Source organism: Macaca thibetana, chromosome 7 (genome assembly GCF_024542745.1).
Source record: "Macaca thibetana thibetana isolate TM-01 chromosome 7, ASM2454274v1, whole genome shotgun sequence".
NCBI classification, from domain to species: Eukaryota; Metazoa; Chordata; class Mammalia; order Primates; family Cercopithecidae; genus Macaca; species Macaca thibetana.
In genome coordinates, this window is record NC_065584.1 from 155,801,331 (window position 1) to 155,821,993 (window position 20,663).

The 20,663-nt window shown below is 43.7% G+C and overlaps 1 protein-coding gene across 1 annotated transcript in view; it reads left to right on the forward strand.

Moving 5' to 3' along the window:
* Window positions 1–20,663, forward strand: part of THSD4 (thrombospondin type 1 domain containing 4) — a 686,742-nt gene that overhangs the window by 16,871 nt on the left and 649,208 nt on the right. The window contains exon 2 of the mRNA XM_050796270.1: window positions 8,528–8,635. Coding sequence (XP_050652227.1) covers window positions 8,607–8,635 — 29 coding nt within the window. The 5' untranslated portion in view covers window positions 8,528–8,606. The remainder of the gene's footprint in view (window positions 1–8,527; window positions 8,636–20,663) is intronic.

The following is a 20,663-nucleotide window of genomic DNA, read 5'->3' on the forward strand; positions in this document are numbered from 1 at the left end:
AGAGATTCTAGGTTGATACAATTCTTTTTGAAAAGGATTCATCGTGAAGGACCTTAGTCATACCTTTTGGCTTAATGATTTCATTTTTTAGGAATTTATCCTAAGGAACAAGAAAGAGTAGCAAATAAGGGATTTTATACAAAGATGTTCATCATATATTCCAACAATAAGGGAAGATTATTAGGTGTGTTATCGGGCATTCATAGGGTGGATTATTTTGCAGTGATTAGAAATGATTTTGAATATTACTAATGAGATGCTTATGATGTAAGGTAAAAATAGAATCCAAAACTACATGTGTGATTTTGTTTTGTAGAAATAGTATATGTAAAATATGCAGATGATACATATAAGCATTATGCATAGAAAAAATAAACAAGAACATCAAAAGGTTTAATGGTGAGTAACTTGGATTATTAGGTGATACAATTACAATGAGTAATTTTGGCTTTCCTCTTTATATTTTTCTGTAGTTTCAAACTTTCCTTAATAAATAGATTTCCTTAATAAATTTTATAGACAGATTTTTTTCCAAAAGAGTACCTCATTGGCTGTGTTTCACTCAGCCCTGAATCCTCACCTTGTGAATGAATTTGGTATTTACTGTGTTTATTCTTTTAGTGTTGGTGCCCTTGTTACACCTTTCTTCCCCAACACAGTGTGTGTGTGTGTGTGCTCATGCACAGATGTGCACAGGTGCTCACCAGAGTGGTAAGAGGCCATTTGTAGATAGTAGAACTGACGCCTTGTATTGGAAAGCAGGGAGGAAGGCCTGAGCCCCCAGCTGCCTTTTTCTCCCCTGGCCACCTGCTTTTGGCCAAGGCACCTGGAGAATATTGGTTTTTGGAATGAGATGGATCATCATCTTGGAGAAAGAGCAGCACATCAGAAAAGCTGCAGCTCCCATGCAGAGCTCAGCCATGGTAGTCTGATGTTTTTTTCTTTGGTAACTACGACCCAGGGATTATAAACTGCTCTTGGCAGCAGATGCTGGGGAGAGGTTGAGTCTGAGAGGGGGGAAGGCTGGAGTGTGTCTAGGTGTCTTTGATTTCTAGGGAGGGTGGCCTGCATCTCATCACTGCTGTTTATTTGGGTGTTGTGGTCTTTAGGAGTGGGGTGGAGAATGTCATGTTAATTTCAGAAACAGTTAGCAGAAGAATGGAGTTGCTGTTTGGATCCTGCGCTGGGCAGTGGTGCCTCAGACAGGCAGCACAATCCTGCATGGAAGAGAAAGCCCCCACCTGAGTTTGAATGGAAGGCCTTTCTGTCACTGGGAACACCTACTGCACCCCAGGTACTATTCTAGACACCAGAAATATAACAAGTAAGTATTTGAGGAAGAGGTCCTTTGTTGTGAGGGAGGAAAGACAAGCCCAAATCATAATGATACGCTGTGATGATCCCTAGTTCTGCATCTGAGACTTGCACAGAAGCAAAGACATTTAACCAGGTTAATCAAGTGCTGTAAATCAAGCAACGAAGTCAGTCCTATCTGGGGAAGAAAAGCGCTCTTACTCCAAAGGTTTTTCCCCACTTTGATCTGCAGTATCACGTCATCTGAAATTGAAAAAGCAACTTTATACAGAAGCAGGAACAAATGGCTCATTTATTTTAAATATCCTGCCCGCCTGATACTTCTGCCCTTGAATATTTTCTTTAGTTACCTGGGAAACCTTTTTTTAGGATTGAAAACAGATATAAACCACACCAATGTTAATGACCATGAAAATGATGCAATTTGCATTGAAATCCTTAACTAATCTGTGCTGATTACCTAATTTCTCCAGGTGAGGATGGAGCAGCAAGGTGTTTTCCTTAATGAGTAACAAAACCCGCTGTAATGTGTTTGCTTGAAAGCTGCCAGGGAGTTTTAATAGACCTTCTCAAGGTTTAGTCCTAATCCAGATTCTGTGGGTTTTCACGCTGCTCTGGGCAGGCCAGCCAGTCTGCAGTGTGGGGGTTCCATGGGAAGAAATGAGTTCTGCAGCTGAGTTTGGATATGGCAGGAACAAAAAGGACAGCCTCTGTGAGGTGGTAGGAGAAAGGACTGTGAGCCAAGGACATGTTAGGGGAACATTCCTCTGGCTGTCCTCACAGGCAGGGAGCAGCTGGAAATGTGACCGGGCCTGGGGATCCAAGGTCAGCGTCCCTGAATACCTCTGGCCTGGGGCAGGATTTCCTGAAAGGGCTGTGACAGTTGATGACCGCCACCAGAGAGCTCGGGAGGGTGGGGCCTCCACAGAGGCAGTGTGCATCTGCAGTGGGTTAGCGCCTTCAGCGCCTTCATTCTCTCCCTAGGGTAGTCTAGACATTGGCTGAACACTGGCAAAAGCAGTGAGAAAGAAATCACACGGGGGCCCTGCTTTCTAAGAGGGAAAAGTCTATCAGAAACTCATGCCGTTCATTCTTCACCCATTCACCCATTCATTCATTCATCCAACTGTGATTGCATGCCAGCCCTGTGTTGGCAGCATGTCTCATGGAAGGGCATTTGTAAAGAGGACTAAAAGAGTCCTTTACCTTTAAGAAGCTTCCCATCCAGTGAGGGGCAAGTGTAAACAGGTATGTCTGGTATCTGTTAAGGAAGATGATCTCCTCTCTTTGAACTTCTAGGCTCTGTCCTGTGCCTGTCATTGTCAGCTAGCAAGTCTGCCCACCATATTGTTTATGAGGATGATTTAAAGCCTATGCCTCCCTCCACTTTTCCCACTTGCTGTGGATAATCTCCATTTAATCAGGGGATAACTTGAAGAAATAAGAGCATCCCTTTTTCTGCCTCTTGCTTTTGGGCCATTCTTCTTGGCAGCCTTGTCCAGCCAAAGCTCTTTCTCCAATGTACTGAGTTTTCTCAGGTCGGGGTGGAGGGGACACTGTGCACGTGTTGTCCTGGGCCTGCCCCCACCTCCATGCAGTGTGGGGCAGCCTCCTCCCAATGCCTTCCTTGGCTTCCACCTCCATGCTTTGCCCCTTCTCCTCCTCCCCTGTTGGCTCCGAGGGACTTGTTGGATCCCTGGTCCTGTCCTCTGTCATACACACTGGACTCTTTCTCCAGTATGGGGTTTGTTCATTCCCCAAACACACAAGTCCCTTGGTTTTTTGTTTTAGTTTAGCTTTTTTTTTGTTTTTTTTTTTTTTTTTTTTTTAAGACTCCAGAAGCTTTCCTGTCCACTCAACCAATCATCTTTCCCCAAACCCTGTTACTTATCCAGGTGCTGGTTCCCTGTGCCTGAGCTACCCTGGACCCGCTCTGTGGCCTCGGTTTGCTGTGAGGATTGTATAGCATGACTTACGTCCCATCTCAGGTGGGATGATCCAGTAAAAGCCAATTCCCGACTCTTTTCTCATCATGCAAGAAAAAGTGCTTTTATCCACCATCACCTAGAATGTCAGATTGGGGACGGTAAGGGCACCGCAAACGGAAGGTCAAGGTTGCGTGAGGAGCGTTTGTGTAAATGTTGGCAGGAGAGGAGTGTGTGTTGATGATGTTGGTACAGACAGGACAAGGCTCCAGTGGTGGAGGCTCCTGTCTTGTCCTGTCGGGACCCTCAGAGGCAGCTTTCCTGGGAAACAGGCAGGTTCTGAGAACTTGTCCTCACCGCATGTGACTGGGTGTTGGATTTGGGGTCTGGAGCTACTTCCTTCTAACATCTCTCGTCCTCATTCCTTGTCAGTGAGTCACTTCCCCTCCCCAGGGATGAGTGCTTTTGTTTGGGTGGTTGCTTTACGCTGTGGGAGTTCCAGAGGACAGTGTGTGTAGGAGGGAGGGAGGGAGGAAGGTGGAACTGGCGCCTGCAGTGGGGCCTTCCTGAACCCCGACTTGAGAGACTGAGCAGATCCTTGTCTTCTGAGGCATGGGTTCCTCCAGGAGGGGGTCCTCCAGGAGTTCTGGTCAGGCCCTGAGGTGAAGGGGCAGGAAAGATACTCAGAGGTGAGCCTGTGTGTAAGGCGTGGCAGAATGGTGTCACAGTTCAGGCAGCATGGCCTCCTTTCGGGTCAGGGAACCCTTTTCCACCCTTAGTTTGATGATCCTGGCCCTCTGTCTGACCCCGCTGTCCTGAGCCTTGGGCCTGTTGTGCCTCCCCCTGGTGTGTGGGGACGGCCACTTTGGCCTGAACCAAATTGGGTGACTCATTCAACCTTCCTGTAGGATCATTGTGGAAGGGAGAGAAGGTGGGGCCTCCATGCCCCAAGGAGCATATGTTCTAACAGAAACTAGATTGTTAGATTTTTTGTTCACTGTCAAGAAAGGTTATAAATCAACAGGAGCAAACCTCAAAAGGCGGACAGAGCTCTGCAGACAGCATGTGTGCTCAGCCCTCTTGGTGCACCCTTGCCAGACGGATATTTGGGAACCCTCACTCTTTCCAGGTCCCTCCCTGCTCCACAACCTATAATGGCTCTTTCTTGCCCATCTTGTCAACATTGGCCAGGCGCCACCTTTCAGGGCCTGAGATAACGTTTGGCTTTGCCTTGGCTTCTAGGTTTAATTCCCCACAATCACAGTTCTAGTCCTCCGCTGCCCTCTGGTCTTCCAGAATGAGGACTTTTAAACTTTTCTGGCTGGGAGCCACACTAAGAAATACTTACCCTTATTATGCGTGATGAATGCAGGTATTTTTTTCCTCTTATCTTTCATTCTTTTTTACTTATTAAGAAATGCTGTTTGTGACCCGAGAAATTAATTTCATGGCAGACTCATGAGTGGTGACCCCCAGTTTGAAAAGCAGGGCTGATTTAACACAATACTAATCACAGAAGCTCAAGTGAGAGTCAAGCAGAATGGCAGAGCTGGAAACTGCCAGTGCAAACTCATCAGCCGTATCCTGAGGGAGAAGTGACCAATCAAATCCGATAAGAAGTTGGTCCAAAAACATACTAGAGCAGTGGCCTCCAATAATTTTTTCTGATTGCACTGATTATAAAAATTTTTGCCTCAGTAAAAAAATGTTTGAGCATACACCTTCAATGTTTGTCTGGTTATTTATTTTGTTACTATCAGCAGTAAGGTTGCAAATCTGTTTTCAAAGGTTTTAATAATTTCAGATGTTTTTCCGGGTGACATCTCATCAGATCTGTTCAGGCAGTCTCCCCACTCTGGAGACAACTGCTCTCCCCTAAACCTTCTTCCTTCTATATTGCCCTTCCTTTCCTGACATAACCACTGTATCAGTCTGTTCTCATACTGCTGTAAAGATCTACCCAAGACTGGGTCATTTATAAGTAAAGGAGATTTAATTGACTCATAGTTCTGCATGGCTGGGGAGGCCTCAGGAAACTTACAATCATGGTGGAAGGGGAAGCAGGCACATATTACATGGCGGCAGGTGAGAGAGAACAATCAAGAGCAGGGAAAACTACCTTATAAAACCATCAAATCTTGTGGGCCCTCACTCCTTATCACAAGAACAGCATGGGGGAAATTGCCCCCATGATCCAGTCACTTCCCACCTGGTCCCTCCCTTGGCATGTGGGGGTTATGGGGATTACAGTTCGAGATAAGATTTGGGTGGAGACACAGAACCAAACCATGTCAACCACAAAATCTTCATTTGCTCCTTCTGTCCCCCAGAAATCTGGAGGGAGTTGTCTTTGACACCTCTCTTTCTCTTGTCTCCTCGACCATTCACTTACTGTGTTCTGGGGACTTGACTGCCCAGTAGACAGTCAGCTCTTCCCACCTTCTTCTGCCACATTGCTTTCTTTTTCCTCCCACTCCTCACAAGAGCCTCCCTCTCCTGGGATGCTTCTCTCCCCTCTCCACAAGGCCAACTCCTACTCACCCCTCAAGCCCCCACGTAGAGGCCACTGCCTCAGAGAGATCTTCTCTGATCACTGCCCAGGGCACTTTTCTGAGGCACCTTGGACTTTGATGGCTCTTACTGCAATTTTATTTTTATACTTATTTATGGTTTAGTTTGTTTAAAGAGTGTAGTTCTCCAGCATCGAGGCTGTAATTTCTTGATGTGTATGTGTGTGTGTTCAGCTCCCAGGCCATACAGTCTAGATAAATATTTCATATAACAACCCTATGAAGTAGTTACAAACAGTATCCCCCCCACCATTTTACAGATGAAGACAGGTTAATTGCCAAAGGTCAGCGGGTTAATAAATGTGAATGCTGGCCTCATACCCATTTCTTTCCAATTACAGTGTGCGCACTTACCAACAATTCTAGATAGTTCATGTATTAACTCATTAGGCTAAGGCTTGAATTTAAGTCCCATCTACCTTGCTTATGCCAGACCATCCCTCTACAGCCATTCTCCTTCTTGTGCTAGTCTGAGTTGTACTTAGGATCTGAATGAACAGTTTACCCTGTGTTGTTCTGGATAATAACACCATCATTTTCCCCGCAGTCCATCTCCCGAACCATTCCCACAGCACTGGAGAGGACCTGAGCCTACCACCTATTGAGTAAATAATTACTGATTAGTTGATGGTTATCAGGGACTTGGCAAAGACTTCATTTTACTTCCAAGTTAAATCCCCTGACTTGGTGTAGACCTGTTCTGCAGCCAAGAGCAAGAAGACCGTACCTTCGATTCAAAAGCGTTTTAACTGTTCCAATTTGCACTTGTTGGCCTTCTTCCTGGTGAATCTCAGTGTAATTTCTGGCTGAGAGCCAAGAATTTAAGGGTCTTCAATACCAGGAGTAATTTCATGAGTTGCTGATGGCTAATTAGGGATGATTACAGTTAAGAGGCTTTCCTTTCTTAATAATCCCCAGAAAGGGCCTGTGGTAACTTAAAATCTTGATTCTTTTCCCCTGAGAATGGAATTGTCTGGTTCTCATGACTATCTTTTCATAAATCCTTGTCATTTATCTTCCCTCCCACCTTTTCTGGTGAAAAGAAAGTCTGAAGTCCCTGGAAGAAACAAGAACATAATGATCTTAGAGAACTCCACCTTTATTAGAAAGGATCCCTGGCCCACCTTGGAACCTTGCTTCATTTGTCTTTCCCTTCAAGGAGATGCAGCAGGAGAGGAGACTGGACCATGCTCTGTTTTATTCTCAAGTTTTATTACATTGCAACCAATCTGCCCATCCTGGGCTTTCTGATGCTATTTATAACTTGCCTTTGAAACTATTGGCTCTCTTGACAATTTTTAGAAATTTTGTTTAGTGAGGGCTTCTGAATGAAGTAGTATTTGTGGGCAAGAGGTTTTACCTCCCTGTTTTCACTGTGCCAACATATTTTAAGTGTTGCTTGACCTCTTCTTGCATCACTGTGTTGGTTCATTTTGCGTTGCTATAAAGGAATGCTTAAGACTGGGTAATTTATATAAAGGTTTATTTGGCTCCCAATTCTGCAGGCTGTACAAGAAGCATGGTGCTGGCTGGCATCGGCTTCTGATGAGGACCTCCGGAAGCTTTCAATCATGATGGAGGAGGAAGGGCAGTCAGTGTGTCGCATGGCAAGAGAGGGAGCGAGAGAGAAGGGAGGAGGTGCCACACTCTTTTTAGGCTCTTTTAAACAGTCAGATCTCACCCTAATAGAGCGAGAACTCACTCATTACCACAAGGAGGGCATCAGGGCATTCATGAGGGACTCAGCTGCATGACCAAACACCTCCAATGGGCCCCACCTCTAATACTGGAAATCAGTTTTCAGCATGAGATTGGAAGAGGATGAGTATCCAAACTCTCAGTATCGTCAGAGCTACTATTTACTGACAGTGACCCTGCCCCAGCCACTGTCTAAGCATGTCACATGCGTCCCTTCATTTAATCTTTACAACAATCTGCAGGAATTCTTTAGACAGTATCTTTTAAATAAGTTTTATTGAGATATAATTCATTTCCCATACGTTTCACAATTTTGTGTACAATTCAGTGGTTTTTAATATATTTGCAGGGTTGTACAACCATCACCACAATCTAATTTTGGAACATATTTGTTACTCCAGGAAGAAACACTGTACCCTCCCACGAACTCTTCCAACCCCCAATCCCTGGCAACCACGAATCTACTTTCTGTCCCTATAGATTTGCCTATTCTCGGTATTACCTATAAATGGAATTATATAATGCATGCTATTTTTGTATCTCGTTCTTTTCACTTAACATAATGTTTTCAAGGTTCATCCCCATTGTAGCATGTATGAGTATTTTATTTCTTTTTGTTGTTAGGCAATAGTTTTACTCAACTTGCAAAGACAGGGAAACCAAGACACATGAATGTGACATGACATCTGTGGTCAAATAGCTTGTAATAGATGGAGCTGGATTTCCAGCACTAGTGTGCCTAGCACCAGCTCCCCTATTAGCTCAGAGTCTGAGGTGATCGCTCTGATAGTAATTTACTGAACATCTTCTGTGGGTCAGGCACTGTGCTGGTTGTCTTGTAAACTTGTTACTTCATGTTCATATATAATCGGATTTCAGTTGGGAAATCCTGGTAACCATAACTGGGCACTTTTGTTTTAGAATCTTCCATTTGCTCATTTCTGGTTTTGCTGACCCAGTTATGCTTCTAGAATCTTCCTAAGTAAATGTTGCTAAAAATAACATTGTTCATTTCTGTAGGACTTGAACGCCACTCCCAATTGCAGAAAATTGGCAGTGTCTCTGAAGAGCCCTTGCTTTTGCCTGGACCCTCAGCATCATGGTTTCCCATTTCATGGGGTCTCTCAGGTAAGTGAAGAACCTTTTCTTAAAAAAACAGGAGAATATGAAATTTGATATTTGCATTGTACTATGTTGTTTCTTAAAGTAAGTGACCTTAATGGTCTGAAGCTGACCGATATTTCTGATATAATACGTCGACATGTGTAAAAGTTTGCTATTCAGAAGGGCCTTGGGAGTTGTGTGCTGTGCTGAGTGGCTTGGGGTCGAAGTCAATCTACTGCCTTCTGGGAGACTTTCTCTAGGCTTCAAGAAATTTTTTTTAGGCCGGGCATGGTGGCTCACACCTGTAATCCCAGCATTTTGGGAGACTGAGGCGGGTGGATCACATGAGGTCAGGAGTTCAAGACTGGTCTAGCCAATGTGGTGAAACCCCATCTCTATTAAAAATACAAAATTAGCTGGGCATGGTGGTGGGCACCTGCAATTCCAGCTACTTGGGAGGCTGAGGCAGGAGAATCACTTGAACCCTGGAGGCGGGGGGCGGGGTCAGATCAATGTATATTTATCATGGTTGCATAATAGAATTGTCTAAAGAACTTTTAAAAAATTGTTCTCTGGTTGCAACACCATAGATTTTGATTGAATCTGGTATTTTAAAATGATGCTCCCTCTTGTCCCTTATGTGCAAAACATTTTTGACTTTCACCTGCATTTTAAAATTCAATCTTCATATCAACCATGCGTGGTAAGTTGAGTAAGTACTATTATCCCTTTTGTGTAGATCAGAAAACTAATGCTCAGAGAGCTTTCATCATGGCTGTTGCCTTCCTTTATGTGCAGAGTTAGAATAAGGGCTCTGAGCATTGGAACTGTAGTCCATGTTATTGAGGTTGTTTTCAAACTTTTTAAAAAGGCTGACAGAGCCTTTTAAAAATTCCTCCATCAAAATCCTATGCAAAATCTCAATATATAAAATAGACAATGACAGTATTTTATTAATATAAATGTACTTTATAAGTTTAAATTTATAATATTTATACATTATGAGATCAATGCATTAATTTTGATAAATACCAACATTTGAAGTCAGGATTTATGGTTGGCAGCTTAAACATCTGCCCTAGCATCTAGTTTATTTCACAGCTGTTTTAGCTGCATAGCATTAAGAAAATCCAGCCCATACAGGTAAGTACTTGCAGTTGGTAACAATTCTGTGATGAAGCTCATTTTACTATTTTAGGATACTATTTAAATGAATTGATTGAGAATCTGGAATGAGGGGAAGGAAGAACGTTTTGTTTCAAAGTTGAATCATTACAGTATCTTATAGTCTTTTTTTCCATAACTGTACATTAATCCCAAATGCCTAGAACTTACAACAGAAAGTAAAATGCTCTGTAATATATAACATATTATATATGATGGTGCCACAGGTGGTTGGCCAACCAGGGCTAGAGCATTTGCCAAGCAGATGCCCTTGGGCTAATGCCTGGCATTTAACTGAGTACGGTGCATGTGTGTGAACTTCAGTATGTAGTTGCTTATATAATTTTACATGAGCAGACGTGTGTAGGCCTGCAGTCCAAATACCCGCAGAGAACTACAAACCTCTTTATCAATGACATATTCATATGCATGTCACATATAGTCAGAAAAGAAAGAAAAAGCTTCATTCTGAAGGCTGTATGATATTGAGCCATGAGGAGGACAGCCCATATTAATGTTTAGTGGTCTTTTCAGGATAGAAGTGGCATCTAGTACAAATTAGCATGTGTCCTTTTTTAAAACTATAGTTTTTTTTTTTTTGAGACGGAGTCTCGCTCTGTTGCCCAGGCTGGAGCGCGGTGGCGCGATCTCGGCTCACTGCAAGCTCCGCCTCCCGGGTTCACGCCATTCTCCTGCCTCAGTCTCCCGAGTAGCTGGGACTACAGGCAACTGCCACCACGCCCGGCTACTTTTTTGTATTTAAAACTATAGTTTAAAAAAGAGTTTAAAAGATATTTCAAGACATGAAATATGCATCTAGTTTGTGGAAGTTCCAAAATACTGTTGTACAACCACAGGGTGGTGAGAAACGCAGTTGGCCCACAGGGTCACTGTAGGACCACGGCATTTTAAGCACCAGGACCCCATGTGGGACAAAGAAGTTGAGGTCACAGTCGGTTATTGAACTGGTTCGAAAAGGGCAAGCAGATTATGAAAGGTAGGTTCACCACGTGCTAAGCTCGTGTGAGTCTGGCTGTCATCAAAAAGGCCCCTAAAACTGCTTGAGGACCCTCAAAAATGTGGCCACCCAGGCTGCAGAGGCAGGGAGTTTCTTGGGAGGAAGTCCCTTTTGCAAAGTTTTTTCTTAATGTCTTGGATTGTTTTCTTTTTTTTTTCTTTCTTTCTTTTTTTTTTTAAAGAGACAGGATTTTGCTTGTCACCCAGGCTGGAGTACAGTGGTGCAATCATAGCTCACTGTAACCTTGAACTTCTGGGCTCAGGCGATCCTCCACCTCTGCCTCCCAAGTATGAATAGCTATGTCCTGGAATTTTAATGAATGCCCCTGCAAACAGTTAGCCTCCTGTAATGATCTGAGCAGGGTGTGTGGTATGGAGGTCATCTCCCTTTGCGGGAGGCCTGGGGAACTCACCTCCAAACTGTGCATTAGTTCAAGGAAATTGCCCACAAAAGAGAAATTAGCAGGATGGGAGTAGTTGAAAGCTAGATGCTACCCTTGTGGTGGAACTCTGGAAGCCTTGACAGGCCTCCAGCACGAGAGTCCTGCTGCAGGAATTGTTTGAACAGGGCTGCTCAGCAGGACATTTTGCCAAGAATTCTGCTGTCAGTACTAGAGAAAGAAAATGTGAATTACGAGGATGGCTGATTCTTTAGGAGATCTCAGCTTGAGATTTCCGTCAAATTCCCTTCTTCATAAACCAGGTGCACATCAACCATTTTGCATCCCTGTTTTTAGGGCCATGTAAGTATATTTTTAAGAGAAAAAGGCAAAACTAGAGTGTCTTTTGTTTAAATGCTTTTCAGAATGTTATTGGGGAAAAGGGCTATGGTTACTTTAAGAGTGAGAGGTCTTTGACAAAAGTGGTAGATGGGAAGCACACACACACGTACACACGTGTTAAGGGATTTTTAATATTTATCAAGGCAACTAAATGCATAAAGATCAATTGGAAAAGCTGGAGAATTTCTCTACCTAAAGAGAAAACAGGTTAAAATTAGGAATTAGCTGCCAAGAAAATTCCTGAAAGAACATTTAAGGAGAGTCACGACTCTGATACACAGAGATTTCATTTAAAAATCCCTCCCCAATTTTTGCCAAGCCACAGAGAAACAGAAAACTAGCTTCCTTCTCATTGAAGGAGACAGAGAATCCTTGGGCATTAACATCACAAGAGTATCTCTGCCTTGCTCAGAGTGTATAGTAATAAAAAGAATCACAGTTAAACCTAGTAGCAGAAGAGGCACTAAGATTTTAACTCTCGATGGTTCTGGTTGGGGATTATCACTGAATCTTGGACAAGTTCTGGATGCCATGTAAAATTCAGGGCAATTAAAGTCCATGTGGACCAAAGGGTAGGCTAACCCTAGTTTAGGAATGTTTGTCATCTGTTAAAAATTAGAAAGGAAATGGTACTAAATGATACAGAATTATTTATGTTTCTTAAAGACTTATTCCAAATTATGCACCTTTTTTTTTTTTTTTGGATGCACAATTACGTCTTTATTTGTTTGTTCAGTGAGTGATAGGAGGGAAACACAATTTTATCCCTAGAACAGTACAATAAATGCTGATGGCTACCTGACTTGGCCAACAAAATTTCTGGAGCCAGTCTGCTTGACCAGATGCTCTTCCTTTACTTCAAGGAGTGCTTTTGTAGGGTTGACATATTTTCTGTTTCGAGTGAAAGTGAAGAAAAAAACAGAACTATCAAATGCCAAACAAGTAGTGAAATTGGCAGGAAATAAAATTGATTTCGGTGATTTTTATTTTGAACAGTAGTTTTTGAAGAATTACAGATGTAATGAGAGTGATCACAGAGTTAGAAGGTGATTTTTATAGATCTTATGAGGGAGACTTCTGGATTATTTTAAGGGTTTTACAGGTTGATGGCCCCAGGTCAAGTGTCTGGATTTAGTCTTCTGAAACTTAAAGTTTTTCTTTTCCTCGATACATCCTTCAGTAAAGTATTGTTACTTTAATGCCTGTCAGCTACTGCACTTAGAAATACAACCAGAAGAGCTGAGGAAATGAGAAAGAGAAAGGTGGCTGTTCTTAGGGGTAACTGAAAAAGATCCTGAATACAGAAAGGAAGAAAGGGGTTTAAAAAACGTGTTTGTATGTGTGAGAAAGAGAATGTCCCAAGTAGTGATATTTCAGGTACAATTGATCATTGAAAACTGAAATTTCCCTCAGGGGTAAAGAAATATGTGATAATTGTGTGGGGTCATGGAGTCAATCAGTGTCCCTGTGCCAGTGATCAGGAAATGGGGAGAAAGAGGATGGGGAGGAGGGAGTGGAGGAAGGAGAGGGAGGGAGAAGGAGGAGGAGGAGGAGGAGGAGGGGAAGAGGAGCAAAAGGAAGGGAGGCCAGGCCTGGATCACAAGTATTAAACTTCATGGTATTAATAAGGCAGGCCAGAATTTGTGTAACTTACATCTAAACTACTACTTGGTTGATGCTTAATAAATATTTGTTGAAGAGTAAATGAATAAATTGATTACTACCTTTTATGTACAGTAGATAAGGTTGAAATTTTCTCTTTCCTGACCAGGACGGTTAGCTAGTTAATTACAAAAGTAGGGTGAAGCATGGAAATCAAACAAATGACACACACACACCTTCGACAGTTTGCTTTTACCTTAAAACACATGTACATCCATTCACCAGTTTTTTGATTTGGGGCCATGGACCTTTCTTTGCTCATGAAACCCTGATTGTCTTTCTTGCACAAACCACACCCATAAGCGTTATCTGAGGTTTCCATTTGGGTTTCTTTAAAGTGCAGTGAGAATTTAAAGACATTTGCAAAGCAGTCTGAGTACCAGAATGATTCTGGATTTTTATTATTTTTGCCCCTAATCATTTGCAGTTGTCTCATCCACACCTAATATGCCAGTAGTTTTTTTTTTTTTTTTTTAATCTTGGCTGCTTGCCTTTATTGAATCTTTCCAAAGCAATTAACTTCATTTTTGTAGAAACAACTAACAAATGCTCTTTCTTCTTGTGCTTGCTTTCAGGGGTTTGTGTACTATTTGAATACTTATGTCATTACAAAGCAATAGCAACTGGCATAAACAGGTGTGGGAACATGGTTGACACTATGTGAACACAGCAGATCTTGGGGGTGCAGGAGGGTGCAAGTGTCCCAGGGAAGAATCTGCCAGAGTCTTGTCTGTGGGAAGCTTGGGAGGAGCCATCTGAGTGGTAGGCATAGAGGCTAGGAGGAAATAAAATAGATTTTTGGAGGGCTGCCCTGGCAAACCCCCATCTGTAAAATGACGGCAAGCATTCAGACAGTATTGATTTTTCTTTATGCCTGGCACAGGCCTGTACCTGGATCCTGTCCTCATCACTCACTCCTTGACTGTGGGATTTGCTAGAACATTCTGTACCCAAAAAGGTTCAGTGGAGTCAAGGTGTGATCACTGGGCTGCCAATTACCCATTCCTTACATCTCTAAGTGGATTTTTATGCCTTGGGTTAACATTGACCCCTTCTCTTCCTGCCAGGGATTAGAACCAGTCATTCCAATTTGTAGAAATCTGCTTTTTACCAGTGTCTTCCTTTTCCTAGCTCTTTGGTTTTTCCAACAGGGAATTCTGGGATGAACTTAGAAAATATTTTCTTGATGAAAGCTGTCACAGAGCAGCACTTTTTAAAAAATTTTTATTTTTTAGAGACAGGGTCTCTCTTTGTTGCCCAGGCTGGAGTGCAGGCACAGTCATAGCTCACTGCCACCTCAAATACCTGGGCTCAAACGACCCTCCCACCTCAACCTCCTGAGTAGCTTAGACTACAGGTGCGTGCCACCAGGCCCGGCTAACTGTAAAAAAATTTTTTTTGTAGAGATGTGATCTCACCATCTTGTCCAGGCTGATCTTAAACTCCTGGACAGCAGCGCTTTCTTTAGTGACTGGTATTTCCTCCCTCCTCTCTTTCTCCTTTTCTGCCTTCACTTTATTCTATCCTTCCATTCTGTTATTCACTTGATATTTATTAGTCTTCAGGATGAGTCAAGATTATGCAGATTGTTTTGCTTGCTGCAAAGGTGTATCAGAAACCATTTCTTCAAGAAACCTGCCATTGAGGACGGAAATTTACCAAAGGGTGTTGTGTCTTTAAAAGCTGTGCTGTGTAGGCCAGCACAGTGGCTCACTTAGTCCCAGAACTTTGGGAGGCTGAGGCAGGCAGTTCACTTGAGCCCGGGAGTTTAAAGCCGGGCGGGGCAACATGATGAAACCGTGTCTCTACAGAAACAAACAAACAATTAACTGGGTGTGCTTGCATACACCTGTGGTCCCAGCTTTTCAGGAGGCTGATGTGGGAGGATCACTTGAGCCTGGGAGATGGAGGCTGTGGTGAGCTGTGATCTTGCCACTGCACTCAGCCTTGGTGACAGAGCAAGACTGTCTCAAAAAAGAAAAAAAAAAAAAAAAAGGACAAAAGACTGTGCTGTGTTAGAACACCTCACATTGCCAGAGGTACTGCTCGAGAAAATACAAATGGCTGCAAGACCTAAGAACCTGGAAACAAGTGATAAAAACCAATTTGCAGTTAGAATATGTGTCCTTAAGTCCACGCTCTATAATGGAAATATTTCACTCTGCACGAGCCAGGCAGGCCTTTTCCCGGGGCCTGTTGGTCTTGGTTTGGCTGCAGCTTGGTTATCTGAATGTTTCCAAGACCAAGGCAGATTCAGAGGGAGCCCAGTTAAGAGGACACAGGGTCACTGACAGTACAGTAAACAACACCTGATAGCAGGAAGGAGACAGCTAAATGCCAGCCAGATTCCAAAAGCCCTAAGGGTCTGAGGATCTCAAGCCCCAGGCTGCTGTACGCCTAAGACCGAAGACCGCCACCTTGGGCTGCACAAATTGATTGATATTCACCTTGGTGCCTCTGAGCCATCTAAGAAAGGTTACTTAAGCTCAGATTAATTTGTGTAAGAAAACAGAGGAAATAAATAGAACGTATTTTTTTAAGTTTGGGATTTATGTGGTTAGCTTCATTTATTTTGAAATTTAGAATGTCCTCTGGTGGGACTGGATGAATGCAGCTTTATTGCATCCACCTAGTTTCTGATGATTCTTGCAAGCAGTGGCAGAAAATAAAGGAGCCCATGAAGCCACCAGGCTTCCCCACCTCATGCAGAGTGGGGAAGAAAGTGGATGTAATCAAATGGCAAATGCTTGTTTTGTAAAAATATGTTGTGTCCTAATGAGGCCCCGTGGCACAGTGGTTAAGAGTCCAGGCCAAGGATCTGACCGCCGGTGTTAGAAATCAGGCTTTACCACTTAGTAGGTATGTGTGGCTCCTTGGCAAATGACTTAGTCTCTCTTTGCCTCAAATTCCTTACCTGCAAAATGGGTATAATAAAAGTGTCTGATAGGATAGTTGTGAAGTATTACTTGTGAGCCCTGAGATCAATGGTAGCCATCAGCTCTTTGTTGGCTAATGTCATTGGTAACCCATCCTCCTTCCTTGCTGCCTTTACTCTTTTTTTTTTTTTTTTTTTTTTTTTTTTTTGAGACAGAGTCTCACTCTGTCACCCAGGCTGGAGTGCAGTGGTGCGATCTCAGCTCACTGCAAGCTCTGCCTCCTGGGTTCACGCCATTCTCCTACCTCAGCCTCCCGAGTAGCTGGGACTACAGGCACTTAGCTGTTGTCAGAAGAAGGCAGAGGGCAGAGCTGAGCACAGTGAAAATGCATGCTTAGCAAATATTTTTGTTTTTCTGAGACGGAGTCTTGCTGTGTTGCCCAGGCTGGAGGGCAGTGGTGCAAGCACGGCTCATTGCAACCTCCACCTCTCGGGTTCAAGCGATTCTCCTGCCTCAGCCTCATGAGTAGCTGGGATTACAGGCACACACCACCACGCCCAGCTAAATTTTGTGTTTTTAGTAGAGATGGGGTTTCACTGTGTTGATCAGGCTGGTCTCAAACTTGTGACCTCAAATGATCTGCCTGCCTCGGCCTCCCAAAGTGCTAGGATTACAGAGGTGGGCCGCCGTGCCCGGCCAGCACACATTTGTTATCTCTAGAGTGCACTAGGCAGGATTTCACTTCAATGCTAAGATTTTGGCTCTCTTTTGCTAAGGTCGATATAATTTTATTAGTGATCTGGTTGCTCCCAAAATATCTCTTGGGTTGTATTCACTGAGGAAGAAAGGAAGTAGTTTTTTTTTTTTTTTTGTTTTCCTTGTTTTGTTACTTGATATGCCCAAGTGGTGTTGTTCACTGAGGTAATTCGAGGTACACAGGGGCTGTGACAGTATCCACCCTCAGCGCAGCTGAGATGGTAGGGGGCATGGAGAGTGGGACTGGCCAAGGCAAATACAGAAGCCCAGAGCCCCAGTTCCGTGATGTAAATCTTGTACCGAATTTCAGTGAGCATTATTTTCTACACGGGGAAATGAAATGATGGAGTGTTTAAAACCTAGAACAGCACTGGGTAGATGGCAGAACTTTTTTTTTTTTTTGGTTGGTGTGAAATGTTAGGTTATTTCGACTGCAAGGTGAATCGGAAAGTCTTGGTAGGAATGTAGCTTCCCCCCGCCACTTGGAAAGGAGTGTGTGATTTGTTTGCCAAAGGCCCTGGTAGCCTTCAATCTGTCAAAACGTTGCAAGCTGGGAGCGGTTTGCCAAAGCAAACTATCAAAGTGAAATAACACACGAGTTGCACACACAGAGACACATGCATGCTCTCTCATTCTCCAAACATTAACTTTGAATTGGGTCAGGAGGAACAAGGATTTGGGCTAGATTGTTGGTGTTTTGAAAAGAGGTGGGCACAGCTACAGATACCAATTAGCTAAGTATGCGCAAGCGGGGTGAGGTATCCTAAAACAGAGTGTGCTGAGCAGGGGTGGGAAACTTTCAGCCCTTGGCAGAGTTTCCTCTGGCCCCTGGGGTTATATATTGCTGTGCCTGCTGTTATTGTAGCCCAAAGAATAATTGCCCCTCTGGGGGAATTTATTCTATTCCATTCAGAGCAGAGACCATTTAATATCTCAGATTTTACTGCAGAATGAATTTTGTTGGGTACCGCTATGCATTTGAGCTTCAATAGGGCCCAGTAAATGAAGAAAAGAAGCATTTGAACATCTAAATGTAATTTGTGTTGCACTTTTGTAACAAGAGGCACCAGCGAACATCTTGCTGCCATATCTTGTCATCTTCTAAGGATGGTTTTTCGGAGAGGGGTAACATAGAAATTCAAAAGCAGAACTGATTTTAATAAATCCCTCATAAAAGAAAATTGTAAAAGCTCCCAAAGTGGCTTGGGACATTTTTGAATATGTTAATTCACCGTATTTTCACTTAATCTTGAGATTTCAGGGGTCACCAAGATGGTGAAGTATCATTCTTTAATTCAGTGAATTAAGCTCCTGCTATACAGCAGCCACCCTGCTAGGTGCTGGGGAATAAAGTAGTGACAAAACAAACTCCCTGGTCTCATGGGGCTTACATTCCCTTGGCTAGAGAGAGAGAAATGTAAATAAAGACATAGTATGTGAGACAGTAAGTGCTATGGAGAAAAGGACTGGGCTGGGAGAGGGACCACTGTTTTTTTAGGCTCAAGGAAGCCCTGTGCAGACAAGATCCTTTGGGCAGAGACCTTAAGAAGCGAGGGAATGAGTAGAATTGACCAGGCAACCTGGAATGCAGTTCCTCGGAGTCAGAGGAAAACCTAGATGTGATCTCGCTCCCTCTCCTGCCCCAGGTCCCCCTGAATGCTATGGAAGTGCAACCTCAGATCAGTGATTATCCAAAACTGCTCCGTACAAATATGTGGCTACCGTGTGTGCCAAGAGCTTTGAGGCACTGAGGTGTAACACGTTTATGGAGCTGCTGTTTTTTGTTTTTTTTTTTTCTTTTAACAAAACCACACCAATCTGGTTTTCTTTTTAAATGAGTAAGCAGTGCCAGAATGTGTTACAAATGATTCACATTTGTAGGCCTGGGTTCATAATGTGCTTTCTTGCACATTAACTCATTTGAGGTAGGAAGACAGGTTATATAATTCCCATTTTACAGATGAGGAAACTGAGGCACAGCGAGAGGTGATTTGCCCTAAGTCATGCAACCATGGAGCATGGACTTGTGAGTTGTGATGCACATGTTCTTGGTTTAGAGGTCAAATTGGATCCAGTAGGGATACAGCTAGAAGATTACTGTCCTTTTGCCACCACTGTCTGGGAACCCGCTCTCTTTAATTCTCCTGCCCTATTGCTGGAAGACGTCTTGGGCAATATTTCCAGTGCATTATGTGTGTAATGAACAGGCTCATTTTCAAGTATTTGAAAGTCCAAAGAAAGTTGTATGTGGTGGGAGTAAGAAGGGAAATCATTTTAGAAGTTATCCAGGACATCGGTAACATCACCATCTAGACCTGAACCGTTAGCTTCCTGTGTCCTGAATAGCACAGATCTGTGCATCTGCACTGGACAGGACAGACAGACAATGTTTCCATCATTGTAGAAAACTCTATTGGACAGTGCTGCTCTAGATCCTCAGCAAGTTATAATTCAACTCTTTTATTCTTCTCCCCACTAATTTCATATTATTGTCCCAAATACATCCCTTGTTTGGAAGAATGTTGTTATGAATACAGTATATTAAAAGGAAAGTCTAGCCTGTGCACGGTGCTCATGCCTGTAATCCTAGCACTTTGAGAGGCCAAGGCGGGCGGATCACCTGAGGTTGGGAGTTCGAGACCAGCCTGGCCAACATGGTGAAACCCCATCTCCACTAAAAATATAAAAATTAGCCAGGCGTGGTGGTGCCGCCTGTAATTCCAGCTACTGGGGAGGCTGAGGCAGGAGAATCACTTGAGCCCGGGAGGCAGAGATTGCAGTAAGCCGAGATCAAGCCACTGCACTCCAGCCTGGGAGACAGAACGAGACTCAGTTTCAAAGAAAAAATAAAAATAAAAGGAAAGTGTAGTCAGATACAAACATTTTGATCTCTCATCCAGGTAAAAACTTCTTTTCTCCTCTAAGCTGGTCCTGTTGTAGCCTCAGACCCCTGTAGTAGGGAAGAGGGGGTTTGGTTGGTTCCTTCACACTCCTAGTTTCCTGCCCTGCCCACTCACTGTCATTGTGAATTCCTTCAGGGTGAGGCACAGCAGAGGAGAGGAGAGGTAACCGGCAAAGAGGTTCCCAGTGGGACTGGTGTTCCTTGTAATCTGGTGCTGCTGTCCTTGGTTGGTAAAATAATGACACAGATTCTCCTCTCTCGGGGCACTTTGGAGAATTTCCCCCTCACTAGGCTCTCCTGCTGCACCATGCCCTCGTGCAGGCTATGCAAATCTGCTGACTCCTTAAGGTCCACCTCCACCCCCCAGCGCCTGTACTCCATGGGTATAAGCCGCAGGCTTACTTTCTAGGAAACGTAGAAAGTAAAATCTTTCTGGTGAAAATCTTTGGTGGAGTCCTTTCCAGATAACCTAAGTTCCGTGTCTTTCCATGGTGCTAAAACATAGCATCTCCTGCCCCACCAGGCTCTAAAAATACAGACTGTTCCCACCTAGCCCTCTCTCCATTCTTCCCTCCTGGATACTCCAGCTAGGGTTTGGCCTCTAGATGTTTTTCAGAGGAGAATCAGGCACTAATCCTTGTACCCCCGGATACCAGGGCATCTGGATCAAGCTCTGAATGTTGTCCCTCTTGCTTGGCTTGGGGAAGAGCTCCTACTTTTCCTTCCCCATAGGGGAGTGGAGGGGCTGTATGCAGCTCTCCTACATCGTTTTCAGGGAAATCCACACCCAGCAAACTCCATCCTCCAGCCTCCTTGTGCATACAGGTGGGAGGTGAGTGAGGGGATGACGGGCACCCACTTTGTCGTTCCTGAATAGGCAGTGCAGCTGCTCT